General features: G+C 47.8%; 1 protein-coding gene across 1 annotated transcript; it reads left to right on the top strand.

Moving 5' to 3' along the window:
- Positions 1–2,251: 2,251 nt before the first annotated feature.
- On the top strand, positions 2,252–25,521 carry LOC123369385 (potassium voltage-gated channel subfamily A member 3-like). The gene is made up of 2 exons (XM_045014924.1): positions 2,252–5,809; positions 24,500–25,521. Exon 1 carries the CDS (start codon positions 2,252–2,254, stop codon positions 4,010–4,012), a length of 1,761 nt encoding a protein of 586 aa, XP_044870859.1. The 3' UTR covers positions 4,013–5,809; positions 24,500–25,521.
- The last annotated feature ends 59 nt before the right edge of the window (positions 25,522–25,580 follow it).

Genomic DNA, 25,580 nt, shown 5'->3' with positions numbered 1-25,580 from the left:
GTTTCTCCCCTACCTTCTGGAGGCTGTTTTGTTTAAAAATAACCATAGCAATAAATCAAAATGGGGAGTAGAATCTAGAACAATGGTGCCCTACATTTTCCATCTTGGTACCCTGCTCCCCCAGGAACGCATTGCTATTTATCTAGGATCCGGCCTGGACTCCCTCTCCCATGTAGCAATATGAGAAGGGCAGTGAATCCTATATAGAGAATTCTACCCAGTATTTACCCAGGATGGGAGACAACACTAGGCTCAGGAAAATGAGGAATTGTGTGGCTTTTATTGAAAAAAATCCACCACATTGTGTTGCACAACCCACTAGTTTAGGGACCAGGGCACAGGTGAAAATAAGCCGGTCCGGTCCGGTCCGGTCCAGTCCATAGCCGGAAGTTTCCCCAAGCTGACAATTTAAAAGGGTCCTGGGGTAGTGGTGGCATTTTAAAGGGCCTGGGGCTCTGGCTGTGGTAGGAGTGGCTAGGAGCCCCGGGCCCCTTAAATCACCGCCAGAGCCCTGGGGCTCCTGGCTGCTGCTGCGACCCTGGGGGCAGCTTCCCCAGGCCAGCAATTTAAAAGGGCCCTGGGCTCCCGGCAGGGGCTGAGAGCTCTGGGCCTTTTAAATCACCACCAGAGCCCTGGGGCTCCCGGCTGCCACCGCTACCCTGGGGCTCTGGCAGTGGGGCTCTGGCGGCGATTTAAAGGGCCAGGGACGCTGGTCACTGCTGGGAGCCCAGGGTCCTTTTAAATTTCTGGCCTGGGGAAGCTGCCCCCTGGGGTAGTGGCAGCGGCCGGGAGCCCTGGGGCTCCGGTGGCAATTTAAAGGGCCCCTGGGCTCCTGCTACTGCAGACTGAGCCCTGGGCCCTTTAAACCACCGCTGGAGTCCTGGGGTAGCAGCAGCGGCTGGGAGCCCTCAGGCTCCGGCGGTGATTTAAAGGGCCCAGGGATTTAAATGCTCGCCCCTTCTGCCTGAGGCCTCACCCCCCACCTTGCTCAGAACACCGGCCCTGCGTAACTGGTAAGTCCCTTAAGTTACTTTCAGCCCTGGACCCGGGGTAACTTAATTATCACTGGGTGTGCTCCCCAGCTGTGGGCAAGTTTCACGCAGTAGATATGTGGCAAATATCGTCTTGGTGAGCGTGTGTGCTGAGGTGGGCAAGTGGGTGGAGGTGACTATTAAAGCTGGTCAACATTTTTTGTGCAGAGTGTTTTCCCGCCAAAAAATATCGTGTTTAATCAAAACTGAAAACTTTTCAAGGGGAAAAAAAATCCATTCTGATGAAAGAGCTTGGTTTTCCCCGCAGGAAACTGTGAAACACACACTTTCTATTTGAATAAACATTTCTCAATGAAATAAAACATTTTTATTTTGTTGCGACGTAAAATGTTATTTCCTTTTGTTTTCGTCCAGTTTAAGTAAAATAAAAGCCAACAACAAAAGAATCAAAATGCCAGCACAAAACAAAGATGTGCCTTTCATTTCTTTATAATCTTTGTTCCTCAAGAACAAACCAAAATGCATTGTGTTTCCAGATGTCGATTTAAAACAAAAATGTTATATCTCCAAATTCCCCATGGGGGGGGGGGGAATAAATTTTGCATTCAAAATTTCTTGCAGGAAAAATTAATGTTTTCGGGACAACTCCAGTGAATATTATCAGTAAGTGTGTCCCCCGGAAGAGCTGGGTGTGTTCCTCCTCCTGCCATGGTGGGCATCTTCCTGAGCATCCTTGTGGGCTCCCCCAGGCCTGGGCGGGAGGGTTTTGTGCCTCCCCAGGGATGGGCATGTCTTTAAGCTTCACCATCCCCTGGATTGAGCCCCTCTGTGGAGCTCCCTAGGCTTCCCCTTCCCCGGGCTGTGCCCTGCCTGGGGCGAGGCAAGCTGCCCCTCTCCATGCACATCTCTTTACGCGCCTCTGCCCTCCACCTGGGAGGCATCTGCGCTCCTTCTCCGGAGCAGCACTGGGGCTTCTGGGCTGCATGGACACCTCCCCCCGGGGTGCCACCTGGGCTCCCCGCGGGCTGCCCCGGCTCAACACCCCGCTCCCTCCCCGGCGCGGGGCGGTCCGTGGGCGGCCCCGGCGCGGAGTGACTGGCGCTGGGCGGCGCCCGGGCTGGGGGCGGATTTTTTGAGCCGAGCCCCGGCGCTCCCCGCTAGAGCGGCGGCTGGAGGCGGCGGCGGCGGGCGGGTCTCTCTCCCTCTCCGGCCGGGCGAGGCGGCGGCGCCCCCCCCGCTGCCCTGCCCCGCTCTGCTGCATGGACGAGCACCGGAGCCTGCTGCGCTCGCCGGCAGCCTCCTCCTCCAGCAGGCACCCGCGGGGCGGCGGCAGCAGCAGCAGCCACCACCACAACCCGGGCTACACCGAGCCGCCGCCCCCCGAAGCCCCCCAGCCCGGCCCCGAGCAGGAGGAGGGGGAGGAAGCAGAGGAAGAGGAGGGCGGCATGACCGTGGTGCTGGGTGGGGGGGACCCCCTGCTGGAGGAGCCCCAGCACCCCCACCCGCTGCTGGCAGGGGAACGCTACGACCACCCCCCGGCCCACGTCCCGCTGCCCCCCGGCCACCACCCGGCGGGCGGCGGGGAACACGAGTGCTGCGAGCGGGTGGTGATCAACATCTCGGGCCTGCGCTTCGAGACCCAGCTCAAGACCCTGGCCCAGTTCCCCCAGACCCTGCTGGGCGACCCCCGCAAGCGGATGCGCTACTTTGACCCCCTGCGCAACGAGTACTTCTTCGACCGCAACCGGCCCAGCTTCGACGCCATCCTCTACTACTACCAGTCCGGGGGCCGCATCCGGCGCCCGGTCAACGTGCCCATCGACATCTTTTCAGAGGAGATCCGCTTCTATCAGCTGGGCGAGGACGCCATGGAGAAGTTCCGGGAGGACGAGGGCTTCATCCGCGAGGAGCAGAGGCCCCTGCCCGACAAGGAGTTCCAGCGCCAGGTGTGGCTCCTCTTCGAATACCCGGAGAGCTCCGGGCCGGCCAGAGGCATCGCCATTGTCTCGGTCCTCGTCATCCTCATCTCTATTGTCATTTTCTGCCTGGAGACCCTGCCTGAGTTCAGGGACGATCGTGACTATGAGGGGACGGGGGGGACCTTCGGCACGAGCAGTGGCCCCTTGGAGACAGACACCTTCACCAACTCCTCCTCCGCGGCTGTCTCGATGGTCTCGTCCTTCACCGACCCCTTCTTTGTGGTGGAGACGCTGTGCATCATCTGGTTCTCTTTTGAGTTGCTTGTCCGCTTCTTTGCCTGCCCCAGCAAGGCCACTTTCTCCAAGAACATCATGAACATCATCGATATTGTGGCCATCATCCCCTACTTCATCACCTTGGGCACGGAACTGGCTGAGAGGCAGGGGAACGGCCAGCAAGCCATGTCCCTGGCCATCCTCAGGGTCATTCGGCTGGTTAGGGTCTTTCGTATCTTCAAGCTCTCACGACACTCGAAAGGGCTGCAGATCCTGGGGCAGACCCTCAAGGCCAGCATGAGGGAGCTGGGTTTGCTCATCTTCTTCCTCTTCATCGGAGTCATCCTCTTCTCCAGCGCTGTCTACTTCGCAGAGGCGGATGACCCCACCTCAGGCTTCAGCAGCATCCCCGATGCCTTCTGGTGGGCGGTGGTGACCATGACCACGGTGGGCTATGGGGACATGCACCCAATCACCATTGGGGGCAAAATTGTGGGGTCCCTCTGTGCCATTGCCGGGGTGTTGACCATTGCCCTTCCCGTGCCTGTGATAGTCTCCAATTTCAACTACTTCTACCACCGGGAGACCGAAGGCGAGGAGCAAGCCCAATATCTGCACGTAGGGAGCTGCCAGCACCTCTCCTCTACGGAGGAGTTGAGGAAGGCGCGTAGCAATTCCACGCTGAGCAAGTCAGAGTACATGGTGATAGAGGAGGGGGGAATCAACAACACTGCATTCAAACAGGCTGCCTTTAAGACGGGCAACTGCACAGCTACAAACAATCCCAATTGTGTGAACATCAAAAAGATCTTCACTGATGTTTAAAAAAAAAGCCTCTGAGGAAATGTTGAAATAATAATAATAATGCAAAGTGACCATGTAATCAGTATTGTCTGGAACATGCATCATCATTGGTCTGTGTGCGCCCTTGTCCAACACCTATATTTTTTAGATCATTCCTTTGAAAGAACAAAGAAGAGGATTACAAAAGAATCAGAAGATAAGAGGATGGGGGTGTTTGCAGAAAGGAAGATCAGAGGACAAAAAAGAAGAACACGCTCCCCGTTGAAACAGGTGTTTTTTTCTGCAACACGTTTCAGTGCTGCTTTGTAGGGGAGGGGTTGTGGGCAGCTGGCCTCTTTTCTTGTTTTCGCAGAGTCGTTGTGTAGCCGGTTTCTTTTTCGATCACATACACACATGCACTTGTTGGACTGAAAACCATGAGTTGGAAGGGAAGAAACTAAAATTAAATTGCAGAGCCTGTTGGCAGGCAAGGGGAGGGAATAACCATTTAATTTTGCAAAGCATCTCTGCTACCACATTGTTAAATGATGCTTAATATTGAAAGTGTGGTATATGTCCTTTATGGGCATATTTCTTTTCTTCCCCAGCCAGATCGTCTATGATATTCTAATCTGTTCAGAGACCCAAGTGTAATCAGTTTTGATTTAATCAGAAAAATGCCCCCCTTCTCTATTCCTAATTCCCTTCTCCCACAACTGTTGGAATTGTTTCATCCAACCCAAAATTCCTGGCTGCATGGTATGTATGGGGAAATGTTCTTCCCACATGGAAAGGATTGACAATTGACTAACCAAACAGCATCCTGAGCGTTTGAACATCCTATGATGCCAATGCAGATTGGGGATAGTTAAGCTCCCATTAAACCAGTAATGGGCTTTTTGAAGTGACTCCAGCCTCAGACAAAACCTACCAAGAGCCTAGAAACAAATGGGGGGGTGTGTGTGGTATTTTTGTCCATTTCCAATGCATCTGAGATAAGCGTCTGCATCTATCACAAGAAGATTAAAGTGACAAACGCCTTCCAGTGGAAGTTACTAATTCGGACCTGAGTGATGCAGTTTCCATAGCAACCCTGGTTTCCTGGGAAACCCCAAAAGGTTGTCATGGTATCCCTTCGCCCCATCCCCCTTCATCCTGTGCTGTTTCCACAGTAACCCTTCCAGATGGTTCCAACTTCTGTGATTCCACGGAAAAGCCACTGCCCTGGTAAACTGCACACACACATACAGAGAGTTAATCCCAGAGAGATTTAGGAGTAGAAACTAGTCATTATCCTAGATGCATGGTTCTTTAGATCTGAAACATTTCTGAAGCCCTGGTACCTACTAAATCAAGAAGCAAGATGATCATCCGTGGAATGCTGCTACGCACATGTGCTGAATAAAACACCTGTTCATAGGCAATAAACGCAACAAACCTCCAAATTACCCTCACTATCAAGTTAATATCTGGGCAGTGAAATTGAAAATTGATTCCCTATATGCAAATCTACACATCTGCTCAGAAGTTCTAGAAAGGCGATCTCATTCCTGACAGAATAAACCATGCTTAAACTTGTGGTACGTGACCTAGATTTTTCAAAAACCTCCCTCCAACTCCAAACAGCAATTCCACTTTCAAGCATATACGGAACTGAACAACCAGACAGGAAACGTTATAATGCAAAAGGATATCAATCTTTTGACATTGGGGTGTGTGGAGGGGGAGTAAGCAGAGATCTATAAAGTGCAGAGGTGCAAAGTAACCAAAATCCTGAGGGAAAATATGCCTGCCTCGTCTCATCCAAGTCAGCAGCTGCAGAACATCAGACAGAAACAGGTGAGTTATGAGCTGTGGAGAGAACAGATTATGCATCCTAAGACTTTTGTGCTTTCAGATATAGACCTAATCTCTTTGTACCAACCACAGCATCCAGCCCTCCCTTTATGAACATGCACATGAGCTAAAGTGCAATAATCTTTTCCATAAGAGTCCCCTGACTCCCCCCCCCCCCTCAGCTAAACTGTATGGTCTTATTTAATTTTGATTTTTCATATCATTTGGTTTAAATAATATGTATTCAGTTTAAATAGCACTACACATACTCATTCTGCAGCGAAGCATCAATACTGTTTGTGGCTTTTTTCACCAATATTATGCTAAAATTATGATTTTCACAATAGTTTAGTTCCCTTGGTCTCAGATCCCTTTTAAAAAGAAAATCCAATGACCACCCATTCCTCCCTGTAAAGATGCAAGCTTGAAGTGTCAGCAGTAAGGGCCCGATTAAGATGCGCTTAAGACCCATTGAAATTAAGGGCTTTGGTGAATATGGATGGGTTTAAGCACATGCTTAAGTGTTTTGCTGAATTGGAGGAATTTGTCTTATTTACAGCAAAATAACGTAGAAAGGAATGGGACTGGGCAGGTTATTATAGGCAAATAATTATCTATTTTAATTATAAGCTCAGAGTGTTCCTCAATTTATAATACGGTTTTATTCTTTATAAAATTCTCGGCTCTATTGAACTCAACAGAGTTTCACCGTTGACTTCAGAGGAGCCAGGATTTCATTCATGATTTATACGTGGTATCTTCTGTTCTGATCTTATTTAAATTTACCCCTTTGCCTTCATCCTCTTTTTAGCCCTCCCCTCTTTCAATTAATAAAACCTTTGAGAAAATTCATTAGGCCAGATCAGATAGTGTAAATTGACATAACTTCACTAGAGCTCCATCACTTTACAGCAGCTCAGAATCTGGACAATTAATGATTATGCAATGGTCAGATATTAAGGTGAGGGGAGCCATAGTTGTAGCTGGATAGATGTGAGTGCCCCTTTCTTGCCAGTTTTGTTTTAGGGGTGGGAGGATGATATACAGAAACTTGATCCTCCATATTTTTCTTTCCATACTTTCATGAACACTTTTGTCATTCATCCAAGCACAAGTTGTTTGTCCATCTGTTGCCTATATGACTCCTTAACATGCCTTTTACATTTGTGTACCTGTACTTAAGTGTGATTTCAAAGATAGCAAATCCTCACGTTGATAAAACTACATGCAAATTTTCTCACAAAGGGAGACCATTCAGTGTTCCTCATTTTCTACTGAGGATATAAGACTTTTTTGGATGTGTTTTTGAAATTTTAATCACAATTAAGGATTTTATTTGCCTGGATTACAGTGGGAAAGCAATGGAAATACTGTCCGCTTGACTTCCACTCAGAGCACAATAGATTTCCAGATGAATTCTGTGTTTGAATTCTTCTAGTGTCAACGTGTTTGTATATGCGGGGGAGACATTTTATAAGCACAAATATGGCACTTTGGAATCATTAAAAAAAACCCCATACATGTGTGCACATAATGTGCAGCGAGGCTTAACTAATAATTTTGGATTTGCACGACCACTTCTTACCATATATTGGGGGTGGAAGGTGACCAAATAATTGGAAAAAATGATGTTTTTGTCCATAAAAGGTGATGCCCATAAGAGAGCCTGAAAAAAAATCCAGTGAATAGGCTGCAGTAAGAGCCCATTCCTCAAATATAGCATATGGTACAGCTGACAAAGCATGTCTGACAGCCACCAAAAATCGCTGCTCTCTTCTTTACAAATGTAAACCATGTAGACAAAACATTGAAAGCAGAGAGGTGGGAGGAGAATGGGGAAATGTGGAAATTCCATCGCTGGCTACCTGCTCTTGTCTCCACTTCATAGCAGTGAGTTTAGCTCGGTCAGGATCGGGTACCGTATCTCTGCACAGTTGTGCAGTCTGAAGGTTACGCTTTTGTTAGCTTTTCCAGACAAAGAATCTCGAGACCTTTCCTGTAGAGATCGGGAAGACTGTTGCTCCCATTGATGAAGGACTGTTCTCTTTGCAGCCTGCTAGCACTCTGTAATGCATTTTATCTCCCATCTTGCCATGTGCCTAGTGGATCTCTCAGGACTCTGACAGTCATTTTTGAGATAAAGATCAGCAGTTTGCAGCACGTCGGACTAGAATGTTTTTAATGTGCTTAGAAGGGGCCGCATTAGAAGATTAGTATTATCTCTTCTGCTGCATGTAAATTGTCTGGCAGTTTATGGACAAACCTTCCCTAGCGGGGGTTGTCTAGTGTTATACACCATTATATTTAATGGAGGAAACATTAATGAAACATCCCAGTTGACACTGTATGTGTACAGACGTCAAGCAGTTCAAAGCTAGGATTCATGCAGCAGCTGTAACTTGGCTCATTGGTAGTACTTTTGATTGCTTTACATGGTGTTAACTTGAGTGGCTATAAAATGCATGTGCCTAATGGCATGGTTAGCATTGCGGTGGGACCCGTAACTGAATTTTCTAGCTTCTGTGTTTCGTTGCCGCATCCCTGTCTTTCACACCTCTCATCTGGCAGCAGGGGTGACATTCACTCCCTGCGTTGAAGGACAGAGAGGACAAAAAAGACCGTTCCCGCCACAAGGAACAAAACCCTGTATCTCCTTGCTATTTATAACCCCTTGTGGCGTGGTTGTCTGGGCTTTCACAGACCTGGTCTCCCAAATACTTTTTTCTTTCTTTCTTCAAATTCAGAGTTCATGTAGGGCCACCACGTATCTTCAGGACATTAATGAGCCATTATAATTCTTGGCCTTCCCAAATTCTTTTGGTTTCATTGCACTTGTGTGCTGCTTATTTCCTAGACCCCATAATGAAGGGTGTGAGCCAATGCACATTGAAGTCAATGGGAACTTTTCTGGTGACCTCAGTGTGCAGGTCCCAAACTCAAAAGAGTCCCTTCAAGGGTTTCCCATCACGGAGAGAATCTATCAATGATACAGAGGAAATTTAGAAGTCCTTTCCACATGATAAACTGTCCCTGGGCTGCATATCATAGGGAGTCTGTTACCAAGATGGGGTGCAAGTGTGTGGCGGGGGAGGGACTGCAACCACTGATAAGGGCTCTTAAGGGAACTTCACTTTATACCTTCCAGTTCTAGTGTAGACATGCCCTAAATTTCCTCTAGGATGGCATGCAATGGGTACCACAAACAGCAGATTCCAGCCTTCACAGCAAGGGCCTTGTTGATACCTGGTGGCCCTGGTGAATTCTTCTTACCAGGTATCCTGGATCCTTGCAGGAGGAGGAAAGGGGCTGAATCTAGCAAGGCTCCCATCTATTCTGATCAGGGACAAGTTGAAGTTTCAAGTAATTATCTTAAGACTCCAGTGCCACCGTGGCTGAACCGGCAGATCCTTTGATTCTCTCCAAAGCAGTACCCTTAATTAGCCAATCCTCGAGGGAGGGGTGAGCAGCAGTCTCATTCTGTGTAGGGTTGTTGCCATGACTGCTAAATGTTTCATGAAGACACCCAGTACTGGTCCAGAAGGTAACACTGAATTAGTAATGCTGTTCCCCTATGGGAAATCTGAGATGGTCTCTTTCTCTTTTCCACATTTCGCTGCTCTCGTCCTCAAGTTCCTTCTCCCTTTACGCACCCTCCTATCTTCCTCCCAGAATTCCTTCCTCTCCCTCTTTTCAAACCCAAGTGCCCCACCCAACAGATATACAACTAAGTTTTGGTAACAAATTGGAAACAACAGAGTTCCACATCTTTTTCTCTGACCTGTCTTGTGCCTGGCATACTCCTGAGTGCTCTACTTTGTGTCTAGTTCCGTCTTTTTCTTTTGTAAGTTCTTTGGAGCAGGGACTCTCTCTATATGTTTGTACAGGTCCTCGCAAAGTAGATTTTGATTTAGGCCCATTGGGCACAATCCCCATACAAATAATTGATGGTAAGAACAACACTGCATAACCCCCCATGTGTATGTGTCAATCAGGCCTGAAATGCATAGCTGGTCAGCTTCCTCCAGAAGAGGTAAAATTTCTCCCTGGGAAATCGTTTTAATAATACCGAGCTCCGACATAGCACTTTTCACCAGTAGATCTCAAAACGCTCTACAAAGGAGGTCAGTATTATTCTTCCCAGTTTACAGATGGGCAAACTGAGACACGGAATGAGGCGGTGACTCTCACTGGGTCACCTAGCAGGGCAGTGGCAGAGCCAGGAGTAGTACCGAGGTTTCCTGAGTCCCACTGCATGTAGTAGCATGTTCCAGTGAGTATCTGCTGGAACATGCTACTACATGCAAGACACACCCTCTTGTAAATTACATACTCCTTCCTGTCACCAGAGCCAATAAGAAGGAAAGTACAAATAAATTTTTGTCCATTTGGTATTGCGCCAGATTCTTTCCCACACTATGGGACCATAAAGGCATCAGATCTGGCCTTCTGGACATTCTCCGGATATAGCGCAGAGAGAGCTGGCTTTTGTGCCCTGGCAAAGGAGGCATATTAAGGATGTAGCCAAGGGGACGGGTTGTGCCCAGGGTGCTGCTGTACGTCAGTGATGTCCCAGCTGGTATACCAACCCTTTCTGGAGATTGAGCAAGCCTAGAACCTCTCCTGGCCCTCAGGAGCTGCAAGATGCTTGCTGGGTGCTGCTGAGAATCTGGGCCATTGTATTTCTGTTGCAGTATTTTAGACTCATTTTTCTAATTTAAAGAGTTTTTAAAGTGAGAAATTTTAAAGTGAAACAATGAGGGTTTTTTTTTAAATTTCTTTCCACTGTGTCCTGCTTATTTCCTAGGCAGTGGTTACCTTGGAAACAGCTGTAGGTTGGGACTGTCTGTCTTGGCTTTGATGGGCAGACTCTTTGGTGGTGAGCGTGTGCATCGGATGCACAAATAAATACACAATAACGTAGTTGGGTAGCTTTTCTTTGTGTGAACCTGTGAAAAGAAAATAGCCCGGCTGGAATACCAGTTAGTAAACAAAAAGTTTTTTAGGAATTAAATTTGGACTGGTGGGTTTGTTCATTGGAGGTGGGGAAATTAGTCCGAACCAATTTTTAAATCAAGAGTGTATTGCGCTCCCCTGCCCCCAGATCAGCTTTAGGATTTATTTTGGGGAAGTTCTGTGGCCATGTTATATAGGAGGTTAGACTAGATCAGCGGTCACCAACCGGTTGGTCACAATCGACTGGTTGATCCTAGAGGATCTCCCAGTTGATCATGATCTCTGGTGGTGCAGGGGGCTGCTGCTAAGGCAGACTCCCTATCCCAGTCCCACGCTGCTTCCAGAAGTGGCTAGCACAGCCCTGCGGCCCCGGGGGCGTGGGGGCAGGGGTCTCCTTCCGCGTGCTGCTCCTGCCTAAAAGCGCTGCCCTCACAGCTCCCATTGGCCGGGAGAGCTGCAGAGGGGGTGCTTGCAGAGAGGGGCAGCATGCGGAGCCACGTGCCCCCCACCTACCCCAGGGGCCGCAGGGGCGTGTTGACCTCTTCTGGGAGTGGTGTGGGGCCGGAGTAGGCAGGAAGCCTGACTTAACCTCGCTGTGCCCGCTGCTGACCGGGAGCCAGCACGCCATACCCACTCCTGCACCTTGAACCTGCTCCTGTACCCCAAACCCCACCCTGATCCCCCTTCCCAGAGCCAGCACCCCAAACCCCCTCCTGCACTCCAGCCCTGAGCCCCCTCGCAGAGCCTGCACCCCGAATCCCCCCTGCACTCCAAGCCCCAGCCCTGAGCCCCCTCCCAGAGCCAGCACCCTAAACCCCCTCCTGCACCCCAGCCCTGAGCCCCCTCATAGAGCCAGCACCCCATCCCCCCTCCTGCACCCCAAGTCCCAGCCTTGACCCCCCTCCCAGAGCCAGCACCCTGTACGCCCTCCTGCACCCCAACATTCTGCCACAGCCCGGAGCACCCTCCTGTACCCAAACTCCCGCCTAGAGCTTGCACCCCTCATCCCCACCTGCACCCCAAACCCCTGCTCCAGGCTCAGCCCAGAGCCCTCTCTCACACTGCAAACCCCTCGGCCCAGAGCCCGCACTCCCTCCCGAATGCCAAGCCCCTGCCCCAGCCCAGTGAAAGTGAGTGAGGGTGGGGGAGTGCAAGTGATGGGGGGGGGGGAATGAAGTGAGTGGGGCGGGGCTTTGCGGAAGGGGTGGGGTAGATCCTGGGTTGCCCTTGGATTCAAAAAGTGATCTTGGGTGTAAAAAAGCTTGGAGACCACTGGACTAGATGGTTACAGGCCTTGAAATCTCTAGTGAGATGATTATTTTTGCTTGAATCCCTTAAATAAAGTTAGCATGATTATTGATACCAAATGAATCTGAAACCAAGATACACATAAGGTGGCACATAATCCTAGGGGCAGCTGCAGAGCTATTGGGGAGGAATAGAGCTGGGTGACTTTTTTTTTTTTTTTGGCAAATCTGAAATTCACTGAAAAAATGCACCAACACTATTTGCAAATTCATCGAAAACAATTGGAAAACCAACTCAGAAATGTCAATGATTTGTTCTGACCTTCCCTTTCAAAACTAGATTTTCAAAACAAAACCACTGTTGAACACATTTCGTTCCACCCAAACTAAGTGGTTGTGGTTTTTTGTTTTGCAGAAGAAAAAAAAATCAGTTTTGTTTCTAATCAAACAAAACTCACCTTTCCCTTCTTCCCCCCGGAGCTGCCAGTCCAGTCACAGACCTGAAAAAACAATAATTGGTTCAGCAATCATGGGGAAGCTGGTTGCGAGCCCTCCCCAACCTGTTCCTTGATCTCCAATGACAGCAGGAGTTTTATGGGGAAGGTGTTGGTGGCACGCTTCCCCTTTCTGTTTCAAGGAAGACTAGCTCCTTACTCAGGGTAGTGGGGACTCAGACAACCTACACTGTGGATTTTTGACATCTTTACCCCTAATATACCTAACGTTGCGCATGCATGCATTAAAGTGAAATTAGCCACACAACATCCTTTCCCTCTTTACCCTCTGTCGTCCCTCTTAAATCAGTTGCGTCCTGTAACCAGCTACAATTCCTTACAAATTATAGGGCCAGATCCTCTAGTAGCGTGTATCTGTGTAGCTCCATTGACTTGAATAGAGCTTGATTTATACCGTCTGGGGATCTGGCTCTCAACTAAATTTTTCTGATGGCGTGAGCATCCGCAGCCTAATAAAATTTGATTGACACCTCACTTGTCTGGATGAGATCGGAAGCTTGCAATGCATTCCTGCACCTGCAGATGGACACCCACCTTCAGCTACGGCTGTCATTTCTGTCTGCGGACATGGGCTCAAAAGCTTGTTTTTTGTTTAAACCCCCTCCCCTCCCCGAGATTTAAAGAATTCTAATTCATAGCATTGCCGTCAGGAAGCGGCATAAGGAGGAAGATCAGCAGGAGGAAGGCAGGAATGGTTGGGCTTAGGAGATGCGGAGGGTGACTGGTTTATTTCATTTTGATATCACAGGACGTCCCAATCCTGCCACCCTGCAATGAGGTTTCTGCAGAGAGCAGTGACGGTGGAGGTAGAGGAGCTGGGTTCAGAGAACGGGGAGAGAGGACAGAGCAGCACTGACCCTGCCTGCCCTGGCATGTGCGTTCATGCATACCGTATTCAGAAGTAGTTTCTGCTGGCATCAACCCAGGCGCAGGAATGCCTGGGCAGAAAATCTACCAGGGGAGGATGTGTCACTGGGAACTACCCGCAACTGCCTCTCCGGAGGCCTACACTGGCAGGGCACCAGTCACAAAACACTGGATGCCCTCCCCCCACCCCCAGAAGAACATGAGGGAGGGCAGTTTTGATAGTTCGCCTGCCCTTCTTTGGGGTGATATTTCCCTGGGATGCAAGGGGAATCACAACACAGGCTGTGGCTCCCGGATCCAAGGGCTGGTTCTACACTGCCCCAAGCCCCGGTGTAGTTTAGATTAGAACAGCCTCGGGGCTGCTTTGAGCTGCTTATGGCTCCCAATCAGCTGTCCATCAGCCAGGGACTGCAAGAGTGGTCTGGCCATGCTCTCTTTCCTCCCTGGCACACCCCCTGCACCAGGGGCTGTATGGGAGTAAAGGGGGGAGTGTAGAAACCACTGATGCCTTTCCTGCTGGAGGAGATCAGGTAGTTTTGTGGCCCAAAGCGGGGAGAGAATGCACTGCATACACATACGTTACATACTGCGGGCTTCATTCCACTGCTCTCAGTTATACCAGTATAATAAGCCTGCAGTCACTACTCAAGTCAACAGAGCTACTCAGTTATAGGTGCATCTGAGACCAGAATTTGGCCCTGAATCCATGGACTCTAAGGGCTAGTCTACACTTACCTGCCAGGTCGACGCGGTGAGTTCGACTTCTCGGAGTTCGAACTATCGCGTCTAATCTAGACGTGATAGTTCGAACTCCCCGCGCGCTCTGGTCGACTCCGGTACTCCACCACTGCAAACGGCGGTGGCGGAGTCGACCTTGGAGCCGCGGACTTCGATCCCGCGGCGTCTGGACGGGTAAGTAGTTCGAACTAGGGTACTTTGAGTTCAGCTACGCTATTCACGTAGCTGAACTTGCGTACCCTAGTTCGACCCCCGCCCTTAGTGTAGACCTGCCCTAAGTAGCTGCTCTTTGCTCTCCTTTTTGCAACCGTTCCAATCTTTCGGGATGGGTCACAGTAGACGTATCCAGATTTCACATTTTGTACTATGCTTACTGAACAGGGAGAACGGAAACACGCTCACAACATCTACGTGAACAGCATATTCATCCTATGTCATGGGGACACACGTTCATTGGTTTTCATTTTGAATGCATCAGGACTTTAATACAAACTCCTGTTTTTTGTCACTTGGTTGAATGAAATTATGTTTTTGCCCATTAAGAAAACATTCCCTCTTGCAGCCAAGGAATATATACCTGGGCTTGTCCTTTTTATTGAAGCCATTTTAACACTGCGGCTGGCAGTACAGGGCAAAATGCAACCAACAGTGCTTTGCTGAAAAATACTGCTCATTAATTCCACTGTGACTATTTGATTAGACCTTCTATGAGCAAAATGCTGTTTTACAAGCTCCACAAGTTTCATGAATCCATCTGTGTGTCATATATCAATGCACAGACCTTAGATTTTCATTCTGAGTAAACCCTGCCTGCAGTAACACATTGATAAACATTCCTGCATGAAAATCCCCTCGGGGCTCCATCATTCTCCCCCTGCCCCTCCCCACTTTTTAAAAAATGATCAAGACATGTTCAAGTAAATTAAAACTGGTCTGGGGGAGGGATAGCTCAGTGGTTTGAGCTATCCAGCATTGTCAGTTCAATTCTTGAGGGGTCCACTTAGGGATCTGGGACAAAATCAGTACTTGGTCCTGCTAGTGAAGGGCGGGGGCTGGACTCCATGACCTTTCAGGGTTCCCTTCTAGCTCTATGAGATAGGTATATCTCCATATAAAAATTATATATATATATAGGCTGAGATGAAGCAAGCTTGGGCTTTTAGCTTGTCAGTCTGGTTCGGTGTGGCTAAGTTTTTCACCCACTACTGCTTTCATCCCAGGTCACAGTCCGAGTAATCCTGGTGAGATGACCCCATTTGTAAATGAAAATCCAAACAAACTGAAATGCACAAAGCTTGATATATATGGTTGATTTTTAAAAATAGATCATTTTTCTGAAGGCACTGCCATTCAGACATTGTTCAATGTTTTTTCTGTGAGTCTGCACATGGACAGCGTATGCAGAGAGATGCGTGTGTGTGTCTGTTTATATTGATCGACATGGGAGTATGCTGTAGTCCTACATTTAGGTTTCAGAGTGGTAGCCGTGTTAGTCTGTATTAGCAAAAACAATGAGGGGTCCTTGTGGCACCTTAGAGACTAACAAAGTTATTTGCGCATAAGCTAACACTGACCCCGCACTTGGTAAGGCAACTCCCATCTTTTCATGTGCTGTGTATTTATACCTCTCTACTGTATTTTCCACTCCATGCATCTGATGAAGTGGATTTTAGCCCATGAAAGCTTATGCCCAAATACATTCCTTAGTCTCTAAGCTGCTACAAGGACTCCTCGTTGTTTCTGCATTTAGTGCACCTGATGTTTTAGCTGGTTTGTCCGTAAGTTAATATTTGGTATTAAGGATTTTATACAGATTTGGGATTTTTTTGTGAATGCAAAACAATACAAGTGCATCTGCTTGATTTGGGCAAAACAGACACAAGTGTTAGGAGTTGTCAGACCAGATCAGGCACTCATGTGAGGGGTGAAAACATTATCTAAGTTATCTCTGACAGTGGCCAGTAACAAACGCTGCAGAGGAAGTGCAAGAAACCCCATAGTGGAGAGTTAGCGAATCGCTCTCTGGACCAGATAGAGTTTGAATGAAACCTCTGCTGATTTCCCCAAATGCCATTTTTCAAAGGACTGAAACACAAGCTAAAACAGTGTGCTTCAGACTGATCCCTTTAAGCTGATAATTATGAATATATAATGGATCTGTCGTTTAGGAAGAAGGGAACAAATTCAATCAGCGTTGATGGATGGATGTGAAAGCCCCGTTCTGCAGCTGACTGTGTATGGGAGTGGGGCTCCATGGAGCAGCGCATCCACATACAGTCAGGTTCAGAGTCGGGACCCAGAAGATTGTAACAAAGAGCCCACAAAGGATTCAGGCAGATTTAGCCACTGGACCCCACAGGGGCTGTACCATTCAGCAGAATTAGAGAATGGAAATTAAACAAGGCAATGTATTTGCTGCTATTCAGAAGAACAGACAGGAGCATAACAGGGCCCAGGGTTATTGCCATAGTATGGTCCTGTGGATAGAGCACTGGGTTGGGACTCAGGACATTTCGATTCTGTTTTCTCTGACACTGGCCTGCTTGCTGACCTTGGGCAAGTCACATCCCAACTCAGTTTCCCTATATGCAAGAGGGGGATAATGATACTGACCATCTTCGTAAGGTGCTTTGAGAGCTACAGATGAAAAGCAAAATATACAAATTGTAGAGTTTAAGGCCAGAAGGGACCACCAGATCATCTGGTCTGACCTCCTGCCCCAGCACCTGCACACTAAACCCAATGACCCTAGTTAGACCAAGTATTGCAGCCCACAGGAGGCTAAATTATTTATGTGCCACAGGCAGAGAACAGGAGGGACTGAGGTGCACCAGTGCCAGAGGCCCTGCAATGGCAGGGAACTGATTAAGTGGGAAATACCCTGATAATTTGGCAAGTGACTCACACCCAATGCTGTAAAGGAAGGTGAAAAAAAACCCCCAGGGTCACTGCCAATATGACCTGTGGGGACATTCCTTCCCCGCCCCACATATGGCCATCAGTTAGACCCTGAGCACAGTATTATTATTATTTATTTTAAACCTATGGGTTGGTGAACCACATGGAAGCTGGAGCTTTTATTAAACTTGCCTATTCTTTGAGGGTATTTGCAAAGCTAATTTAAGGTTCATGAACCTTTTTTCCTCCCCTGTAATTTAAACTTATGTTTAGTTTGCCAGAAGCCGGGAATGAGCGACAGTGGATGGATCACTTGATGATTCCCTGTTCTGTTCATTCCCTCTGGGGCACCTGGCACTGGCCACTGTCGGGGGACAGGATACTGGGCTAGATGGACCCTTGGTCTGATCCAGTAGGGCTGTTCTTATGTTTGTTTTTCATCACAAGGGAAATTCATTCAAAAATATTTTCCAAGCTGAAAGGGAGCCTGTGCTTTGTATTAGGTACAGAAGACTGCCCCCAAACTCCCTGCACACCGAGTAAAGCCAGGCTGCGGCAATTGCTTTGACTTGTTAACGGCACTGGGGTTAAATTGGGCCAGATTATTCGTGCAGTTCCATTCAAGTTGACGGGGATGTAACAGGGCAGATTTTAGCTCACTTGACCAGATCCTCACTGCTGTTCTTTGGAGTAGCTCCCTTGACATCCAGCGGAGTTATACCAGTTTACGCCAGCTGAGGATCTAGCCCAACGTATCTGTTTTTATTAGAATTTTTCTCTCTCGTTTTCTCTGCTCATTTCCTCCTCTGTGTCTCTTTGTGTTTGCTTTTCCTCCTCCAGCCTTTGCTCCATTTCTCAAGTGTCTATATCTATTTTTCATCCTAATTCCCCCCCCACACACACTTATTTTATCACTCTCTCTCCAAAACAGAGCTCAAACCTAGCATTTGAGCTCAAGTTAAGTTCCCAAACCCACAGTGCTGGAGCAGGTTTGCAATGAGACAAAACAACTTTGTCCATCCCTAACTTGAAACTAGCGTACACATCTCCGGGGCTGTCAAGCTGGCATCTCTCGACCACGCTCAATTCACTTTGAAATATAATCTGTACTGAAAGGTGTGAAAGGAAGCTAGCTTGGCGTTGCGTGCATAGCACAACACGCTATGGAAGGAAATGCTTTTTAAGTATGTGTCGTGTATGCCAACGCATAGTCTTTGAACTTTAGGTTTTTTTTAATAAGGCCTCGAGTCACAGATTGCTAAGCATTCTGCTTTAAAAAAAAATCCCCTCTGGCTTTCATAATCATCTCCTCCCTCACCCTTTTCATTTTTAATTGAATGAGTCTAAATGAAGTCAATGGGATGAATTTGGCTCCTGTCCTGTACAGGAAATCAAATCTCATTTCAGATTGACCTGAATTAGGCATTGGATTTTATCTTCTCGCTCTGCTTTCAATAGGACTAAACTTTCCAACCAGTATTGTGCTCATCCGTAGTTCTAAATCTGAGTAATCCCGAGAAAGGCAGCGTTATCTGAAGGCACCAAAACAGACAGTAAATAAGTCAATGATCCTTCCTCGCCCATGCCTTACTCCTGCCTAGCTGCAGGTTGGGTCATTGCTCATTCGCTCAGCTGGGTTCCCCGGTCCTTGCAGGAGTAGGGAGATGGGGTGGGAAGGGCAAAGTGGTTCCTCCTTCCCGTCCCCCTCCCTGTTGCTCCTGGATGCACCACCTTGGGGTTGGTTGCTGGCTCCCCCAGCAGGGGTTGGGCCCTGCCCCCCTCTGGAGTCACCTGGGGCATAAGGCTGTAGGAGCAGGCAGCCAGTGAGTTCCCCACCTTTCCAGGGGTGGTGGGGCTCAGGCTTTGGGCTCCGGCTATGGCAGGGCAGCAGGCTCTCACTGGGGAGCTTCGGGCTCCAGCCCTGGGTGCTGGCTGCGTGGCAGCAGGCCCGAGGGGCCGGCCACATAGCTTCAGGCTCCATCCTCCCCGTCCTCCGGCCACGGGACTTTGGGCTCTGGTCACAGGGCTTCAGGCTCCAGCCCTTGTTGCCTACCCCAGCCCCCACCTCCATCTCCTCTGGCCCTCCCCCAGGGCTTCATTTGTCCTCAGGCTTGCCAGGGCTGAGTAAATCTGCTGTGAAAAGTGATACTTGTATGTTTGTTAATATCCCTTTTCACAACAGACTTACTAGCTAGCAGTAAGTGAATTACAATGATTTGGACGTGCATCTGTGCATATTTATTTGTTTTTCATAAAGCTAATTAAGTTTTTAAGGAAAACGTGAGAGAGCGGCCACCAGCAAGAGCTGGTGGCTGCACTCTGAGGCCACCAAAAAGTTTGCCCCGAGAACCCGTGTAATGGCAGTTTCTGAAAACCCCAGACTTTACTGAGCCTGGTCAGTCACGATTTAAACCCGGCTACGAGCAGAACCTGCACCTGGTTATGTTAGGCTGGGAGCCGCTCCTGGCACTGGATGCACATAGTGACCATGCCTCGGCAAGCAGCTTTTGATACCAAAGGCCACGGGGTTCTCTTTCTGCAGACCCCAGGAGGGATGGTTGGAATCGTTACCCCAGGACCACAAGGGGTTCTCTTTTTTCACCTCTCCTATTTCAGTTTTGAACAGCCCCCAGCTTGCAGGGGAGAGGGGGCAGAGTTGGGGACAAACTCCCTCCCCTTAGTCCCTTGCTTCAAGAAAGGGCTCTGGTTTTGATGTTGCCCTGTGGTGCCCACTCAGCAAAATGTACTTACGGTAGCTTCATGCAGGGCTCAGGTTTTGTCCTCAGCTCTACAGAGAACAGATGCTTCCTGTTTGGTTTATGGAGACTCATCATACCTAGTTCTGTGTCTTGTTCATCGGCCTTTTTAATTAGTCTCTTTATAACTTCAGAACAAACATTTCTTCGGAGCTGAAATTTAGCACAGTCGGCTTCCACCTGAGAGTGAATTATTTGCCGAGCACGGGAAAGGGCTGAGATTCGGCTGAGATTCTTTCACACACACACACACACTTCCAAATTGCTGGGTGCTGCATACTTGTTTTTAAATTGCGCACTTTTATGCTCTGCAGGAATCCCCCTAGGCTGGCCCGTTTCCATCCTCTCCTTCAGCACTGCCAGAGGAAAGTGTGAATGGTGTTGTGACAGATATTGCAACTACATGACGTATCTATTTTTTGGGGGGATGGGGTGGGAGGTCATATTGTATTTTATGTTTAAAGTATGGAACACCTCAAAAATCATTATCTTGAGACAGGCCCATTTGTACTGCTTTGTATCAATACAGATGACAGGTATTTATGTGCTCCTGGTTCACTGTGGGGAGGTGCGTTTCCTGCAGAATTTGGAGTCACTAGTGGGTGATTAATGCAAAATCCCCCCCATAGGTCACAATTTCAGAGGAACTGCACCTTTGACCTTCCCGCTGCCGGGGTCTGTTCTAGGAATGCCCGTTCAGGTCTAAGGCCTCGAGCCGTTACCTCTCTGGGGCAGGACTGGCTCCCTGCGACACAGCCTTGGGAGCCTGACCCCCTGGGGAATAGGAGAAGGGGTGTGGGTCCCTGCCCATAGAGAAATGAAGGCTAGAGGCCTCAGACCTGAATGGACATTCCTGGAGCTGACCACGGAGGGGGTCAAAGGTGCAGTTGCCCCAGAACTGTGACAGGCTCCACAGAGGTGGTTGACCCTCCCTTCCCAATGAGGGGAATGGTCCATGCTCAGATAGTCCTGGCAGGGCCTCCCAGAGGATTCAGGGGGGCCCTCACTTCGGCGGTAATTCGGCAGCGAGGGGGGAGTCCTTCCACTCTGGGACCCGCTGCCGAAGTGCCCCGAAGACCCGTGGCGGGGCCCCCCCGCCGCCAAATTACCGCCGAAGCGGGACCCGCCACCGAAGTGCCGGGTCTTGGGCAGCAATTCGGTGGCGGGGGGTCCCTCGGAAGGACCCCCCGCCACCGAATTGCCGCCCAAGACCCAGAGTGGAAGAAGCTCCGGGGCCCCTGAAGTGAGTGAAGGACCCCGCTCCAGGGGCCCCGAAAAACTCTCGTGGGGGCCCCTGCGGAGCCCGGGGCTTGGGGCAAATTGCCCCTCTTGCCCCCCCCTCTGGGCAGCCCTGAGTCCTGGTCTTAGCTACTCCAGTTTAAATCGAGAGCGATTCATTTGAAGTCACTGAAGTTAGACTGGTGCGAAACAGGTCTGAGAGGCAACTCGAGCTTAGTATTCTTTTAATGACGAATGCAAGGTTTCTCCCGGAGATGAATCTGGAAATGTGAGCTGCAAATGAATTTAAGAATGTTTGAAACTGACAGCCATATAGTTGTCATAAGTATATTAGATAATGGCCATTTGGGGATACTTAGGATTGCAATAAGCAAACCTAGTGGTAACAGGATGTTTGAGTAGTACAGGAAAATGCATTTTACTTCTCTGGGTAGCCACTGTAGAGTCCTATGAGTGTTGAAAACCCATTATAATTCACATGAAAAATCCCTCTTAGTAAACTAAAAAGTTTGGGGGAAAAGGCAAAATTGCCTTTGATACACTGACTGCATATTTGCCAAATGTAATTCAGCTCCCCCCCCACCCCAAAAGCCTTTGAATCATTGATTTATCTGTATATTAATGAGAATATTAATTAGAAGCACATTTACAATGTATAATTATTTAGAGGAAAAGCAGTAATATGGCTCATGAACATTTGTGCCCTGTGTTGGAAAGAATAAAATATGTCTGTTGTTGTATGATAATTGGGACTGGAGAAAGAGGATCAGTTTTCAGGAGGGACTTAATTTGGTGAGCCAGCCGAGGTGCAGGACTGCAAGTTGGGGGCCAGGCTGCAGCCACTGGCAGCTCTTTCTCCATTCAGCACGGGCTTCTCCGCATACTCAGTATAGCTCTACTGTTCTACCTGCCTGCTTGGAGCAGGGGGACTTGACCTGCTCTCTCCTGCTCCTGGGGGGCCCTAACCACTGGACTACAGCATCTTTCCTACTCTCTCTGGTTCAATCACTCTTTATTTACCGACAATGGAACAGCGTCAACAGCAGAGCGTGCGGGAGCCCTCCATCTAAATATCCCATAGTTCAGTGGTTATAGCACTCAGAGGTGGGAGACCCCTGTTCAAATCCTCTCTCCACCTCTGGAAGGAAGGGGGAGATGAGCCTGGCAGGCTGGGTTTTGTGAATTGCATTTTTAGGTACCTGCTTCTCCCTACTCATTGTATAGGGAACCTTGGCATCTAACTCGGCTTTGTGGGTCACAGTGGAGTTCCTATGTTTTTCTAGGTGCCTAGAAGTTAAGCGCCGTGACACTCAGTGTTGCAACATTTAAGTCCCTTTGTGGATTGCAACCTGGGTGCCTAAATATCTTTAAAAATCTGGTGCATGGCCTTGATTCTGGAACATGATCTGCACCAGGGAACGCATGCAGAACCTACTGAGACTCTGGGCAGGTGAGCAGAGAACCGGTAAAGTCAGTAGGACTCTCTGTTAGGTGTAGGGTGTACTTGCAGTCAGTCAGTTTGCAGCATTGTGTGCTAAAGGGGCCTATGGATTAACACCTCCTACTTTATCCATTTAGATTGCAATCCTGTAGCCATTGTATATCCTAGTCATCATAAGATCCAAATATGGACATATTTAATAAGGCAGGTTTTTAAAAGAATCGGATGTTGGGGCACATTGGGTGCCAATCTCTTTTGAAAATTGTATGGTTACTTAGACGTCTGCGTGGGAGCTGAGCTCTTTTGAAAATCTGACCCTGATTGTGTGTGTTGAGCATCTGAAAATCTGGCTCCACATGACTACAGTGGATTGGAAGAGCACATGGAAGACCAGAGCAATTTATACTCTACAGAAACATTTTCACAAGCACCTATGTGATTTAAGAGCCTAAATAGTAGTGAAAGTCAGTAGGACTTAGGGCTTGTCTACATGGAGAAATAGATATTGCAGAATAGTTTCTGTGTGGACACGTTTATTCCACATGAGAACCTTTGTGCAGTTTAGATAAATCCATTTTGTAAGTAGATTCATCCATTAAAGCTCATCTGTACAAAGAAGCTCTTTAGTGTGGAGTAAGATTGTCCACACAAGCTCTATTCCGCAATAGTTTTTGAAATATAATCTAAGTGTGTCTTCACTACCAGAGGCAATGCTTTAACGTGGCTGTGTAGTCGCGGCAGCAGCGCTAGGAGAGAGCTTTCCCAGCGCTGTAAAAAACCCTGCCCCCATGAGGGGAGTAGCTGCCAGTGCTGGTGCACTGTCTACGCTGCCACTTTCCAGCACTGAAACTTGCATCGCTCTGGGGTGTGTTTTTTCACCCCTCTGAGCGAGAAAGTTTCAGCACTGGAAAGTGGCAGTGTAGACAAGGCCCAAAGGTATGCATTTAAAGTGCAATAGCTCCCCGCTGTAGACAAGTCTAAGGGCTTGGCTACACTTACAAATTTGCAGCGCTGCAGCAGGGTGTGAAAACACACCCTCTCCAGCGCTGCAAATTGCGGCGCTGCAAAGCGCCAGTGTGGTCAAAGCCCCAGCGCTGGGAGCGCGGCTCCCAGCGCTGTCCGTTATTCCCAGGGAGGTGGAGTACGGACAGCGCTGGGAGAGCTCTCAAGCCGCGGCAGCGCTTTGAAGTGTAAGTGTAGCCAAAGCCTTTCACTCAGGTGGATTTGAAAATGTTACCCTAGCTACATAGTCTCAGCAGGAGTTTTGGTTGCATTTAAAAATAAATAAAATAATAATAATAATAAAAAAAAAGCAGGACCATTAATTTTGTAGAGTGATAGATTTCCAAAACTCTCTCTGGTTTGTATCTCAAAGAAACAGTAGGACTTCCCCTCTATAAAATGTCTCTTTATATTTGCTTTGTCCTAGTTAAATGTCTGAAATATTTAGATCTTATCTAAATGGATCAGGTAAAGTTTCTCTGGGGTAGTGACAATATGCAATATTTTCAGTCATTAGAGAGGACTGGATTTTCCCCCCTTTTACTACATTGGCAAATCTACCCATGTCTTTACCCTTTCAAATGTGGCAAATACTTAGGGTCAAATTCTGTTCTAAGTTCAGTGGTGCAAATCAAGACTGCCTGCTCTGGCGTTACTCTGCGTTTCCACTGGGTACAAATGAGATCGGAACCTGGCCTCACCTCTCTGTAATCATTCACATACATTTGCCATCATCAGTTCACACTCATTTTGAGCCAGATTTACAAGACCAACCAGTTGCTAAACATAATTCAGATGATATCAGGCCTTAACAAAACCAGCTTGATTGAGATAAACCTGATGAGAGAAAGCAATGTCATGCTAATTACCCTGGGTAGGATTTGAGACTCAACGTTAATGGGAGATAATAGTCAATAATTTGAGCATATTTTTGGATCTTTTCCTGTCTTTAGAATAGCGAACTTTGTTATTTAGACTGTGCTGCATTTAGACCATTAAACTGCTTTAATTAGCTATTTTGTACTTTTCATTTTTAGGGCACGAAGATTTCAGAGGTTCTTAAAGGGGATCCGTGCGCAAGATGTGTTCCACTTTGCCTTAAAAAAAAATCCAAACACCTTGTTTTTCTTTCAAAGCTGTTATTTCCCCTGCCCAACAGATAACAGAAGTCGTCTCAAAGTAAGAGCTACAAAAACTGTAGCTGGCCAGTAAAATATTTCTTAAAAGAATCAGACACATTGAGAATGCAGTGACTAGTTATATTCTGTATATCATGGACTGAACGGATGGATGGCCTACCCTCTTATGTATGCAGTACTTTAACTTCTAGTGGCATAAAGAGTTCTACGTGTTCTCTGTGTTTTCTAACAAGTGCATTATGTAGAAGGGAACATCTTTTCAGCCCGAAGATTATCTTCAAACCACGTGCAATATAATAACGAGACCGAACAAAGCCAGGAAAAAGCAGAAGGAGGTGGAAAATCATTTGGACCTTATTTCAGCCTTTTAAAAAAAACAAAAACAAAAAAACCCCACATACTCATGAAAGATTAAACAACCAGAACGGAAATGTTAAACAGAGCAGCTAATAAACAATCCAGATGTTTTGTTTGTAACAATTCAACTGCTCTTGCTGTTTTATTTCAAATGACTTTATCACAGGCTGTGTCCAGCCATGAGAAATGAATGAGTCAATGTGCTATTTTTCTGTGAAATGTTGGTTATAACTAGGTATGTTCTGCACCAAAGGATTTCCAGTTTACTCTAGCCCTAATTACACTAGGAGAAAAGGGCAACATCATCCACTGACGCCGAAGAGGAAGGTGTTGAAGTGTCAGCTAACAAGTTGTGCCTGGCTTTAAAAAGCAATTCAGTTTAAAAGAAAACTGAAGTGTCCAGGCAGATAGCTGTGGGACTATGCGTGACTAATAGTGACTCTAGCATCACCATAACTCACTCCTCATTTCACAGACGTCAATGCTCCCTTTTCTACAGTATGTTGAACTTTATCAGGAGTGCATATTATAGTATTGGTTTATAATACTATAATAAAAAAGGAGTCCGTTATTCATTTAACAACTGCTGTTTTATTTTACATCTGTTTGTTATTTTCCCACT

Source organism: Mauremys mutica, chromosome 4 (assembly GCF_020497125.1).
Source record: "Mauremys mutica isolate MM-2020 ecotype Southern chromosome 4, ASM2049712v1, whole genome shotgun sequence".
Taxonomy (NCBI): domain Eukaryota; kingdom Metazoa; phylum Chordata; order Testudines; family Geoemydidae; genus Mauremys; species Mauremys mutica.
The sequence above is the reverse complement of the archived record's forward strand: the minus strand, read 5'-3'. Positions and strand labels throughout refer to the sequence as shown.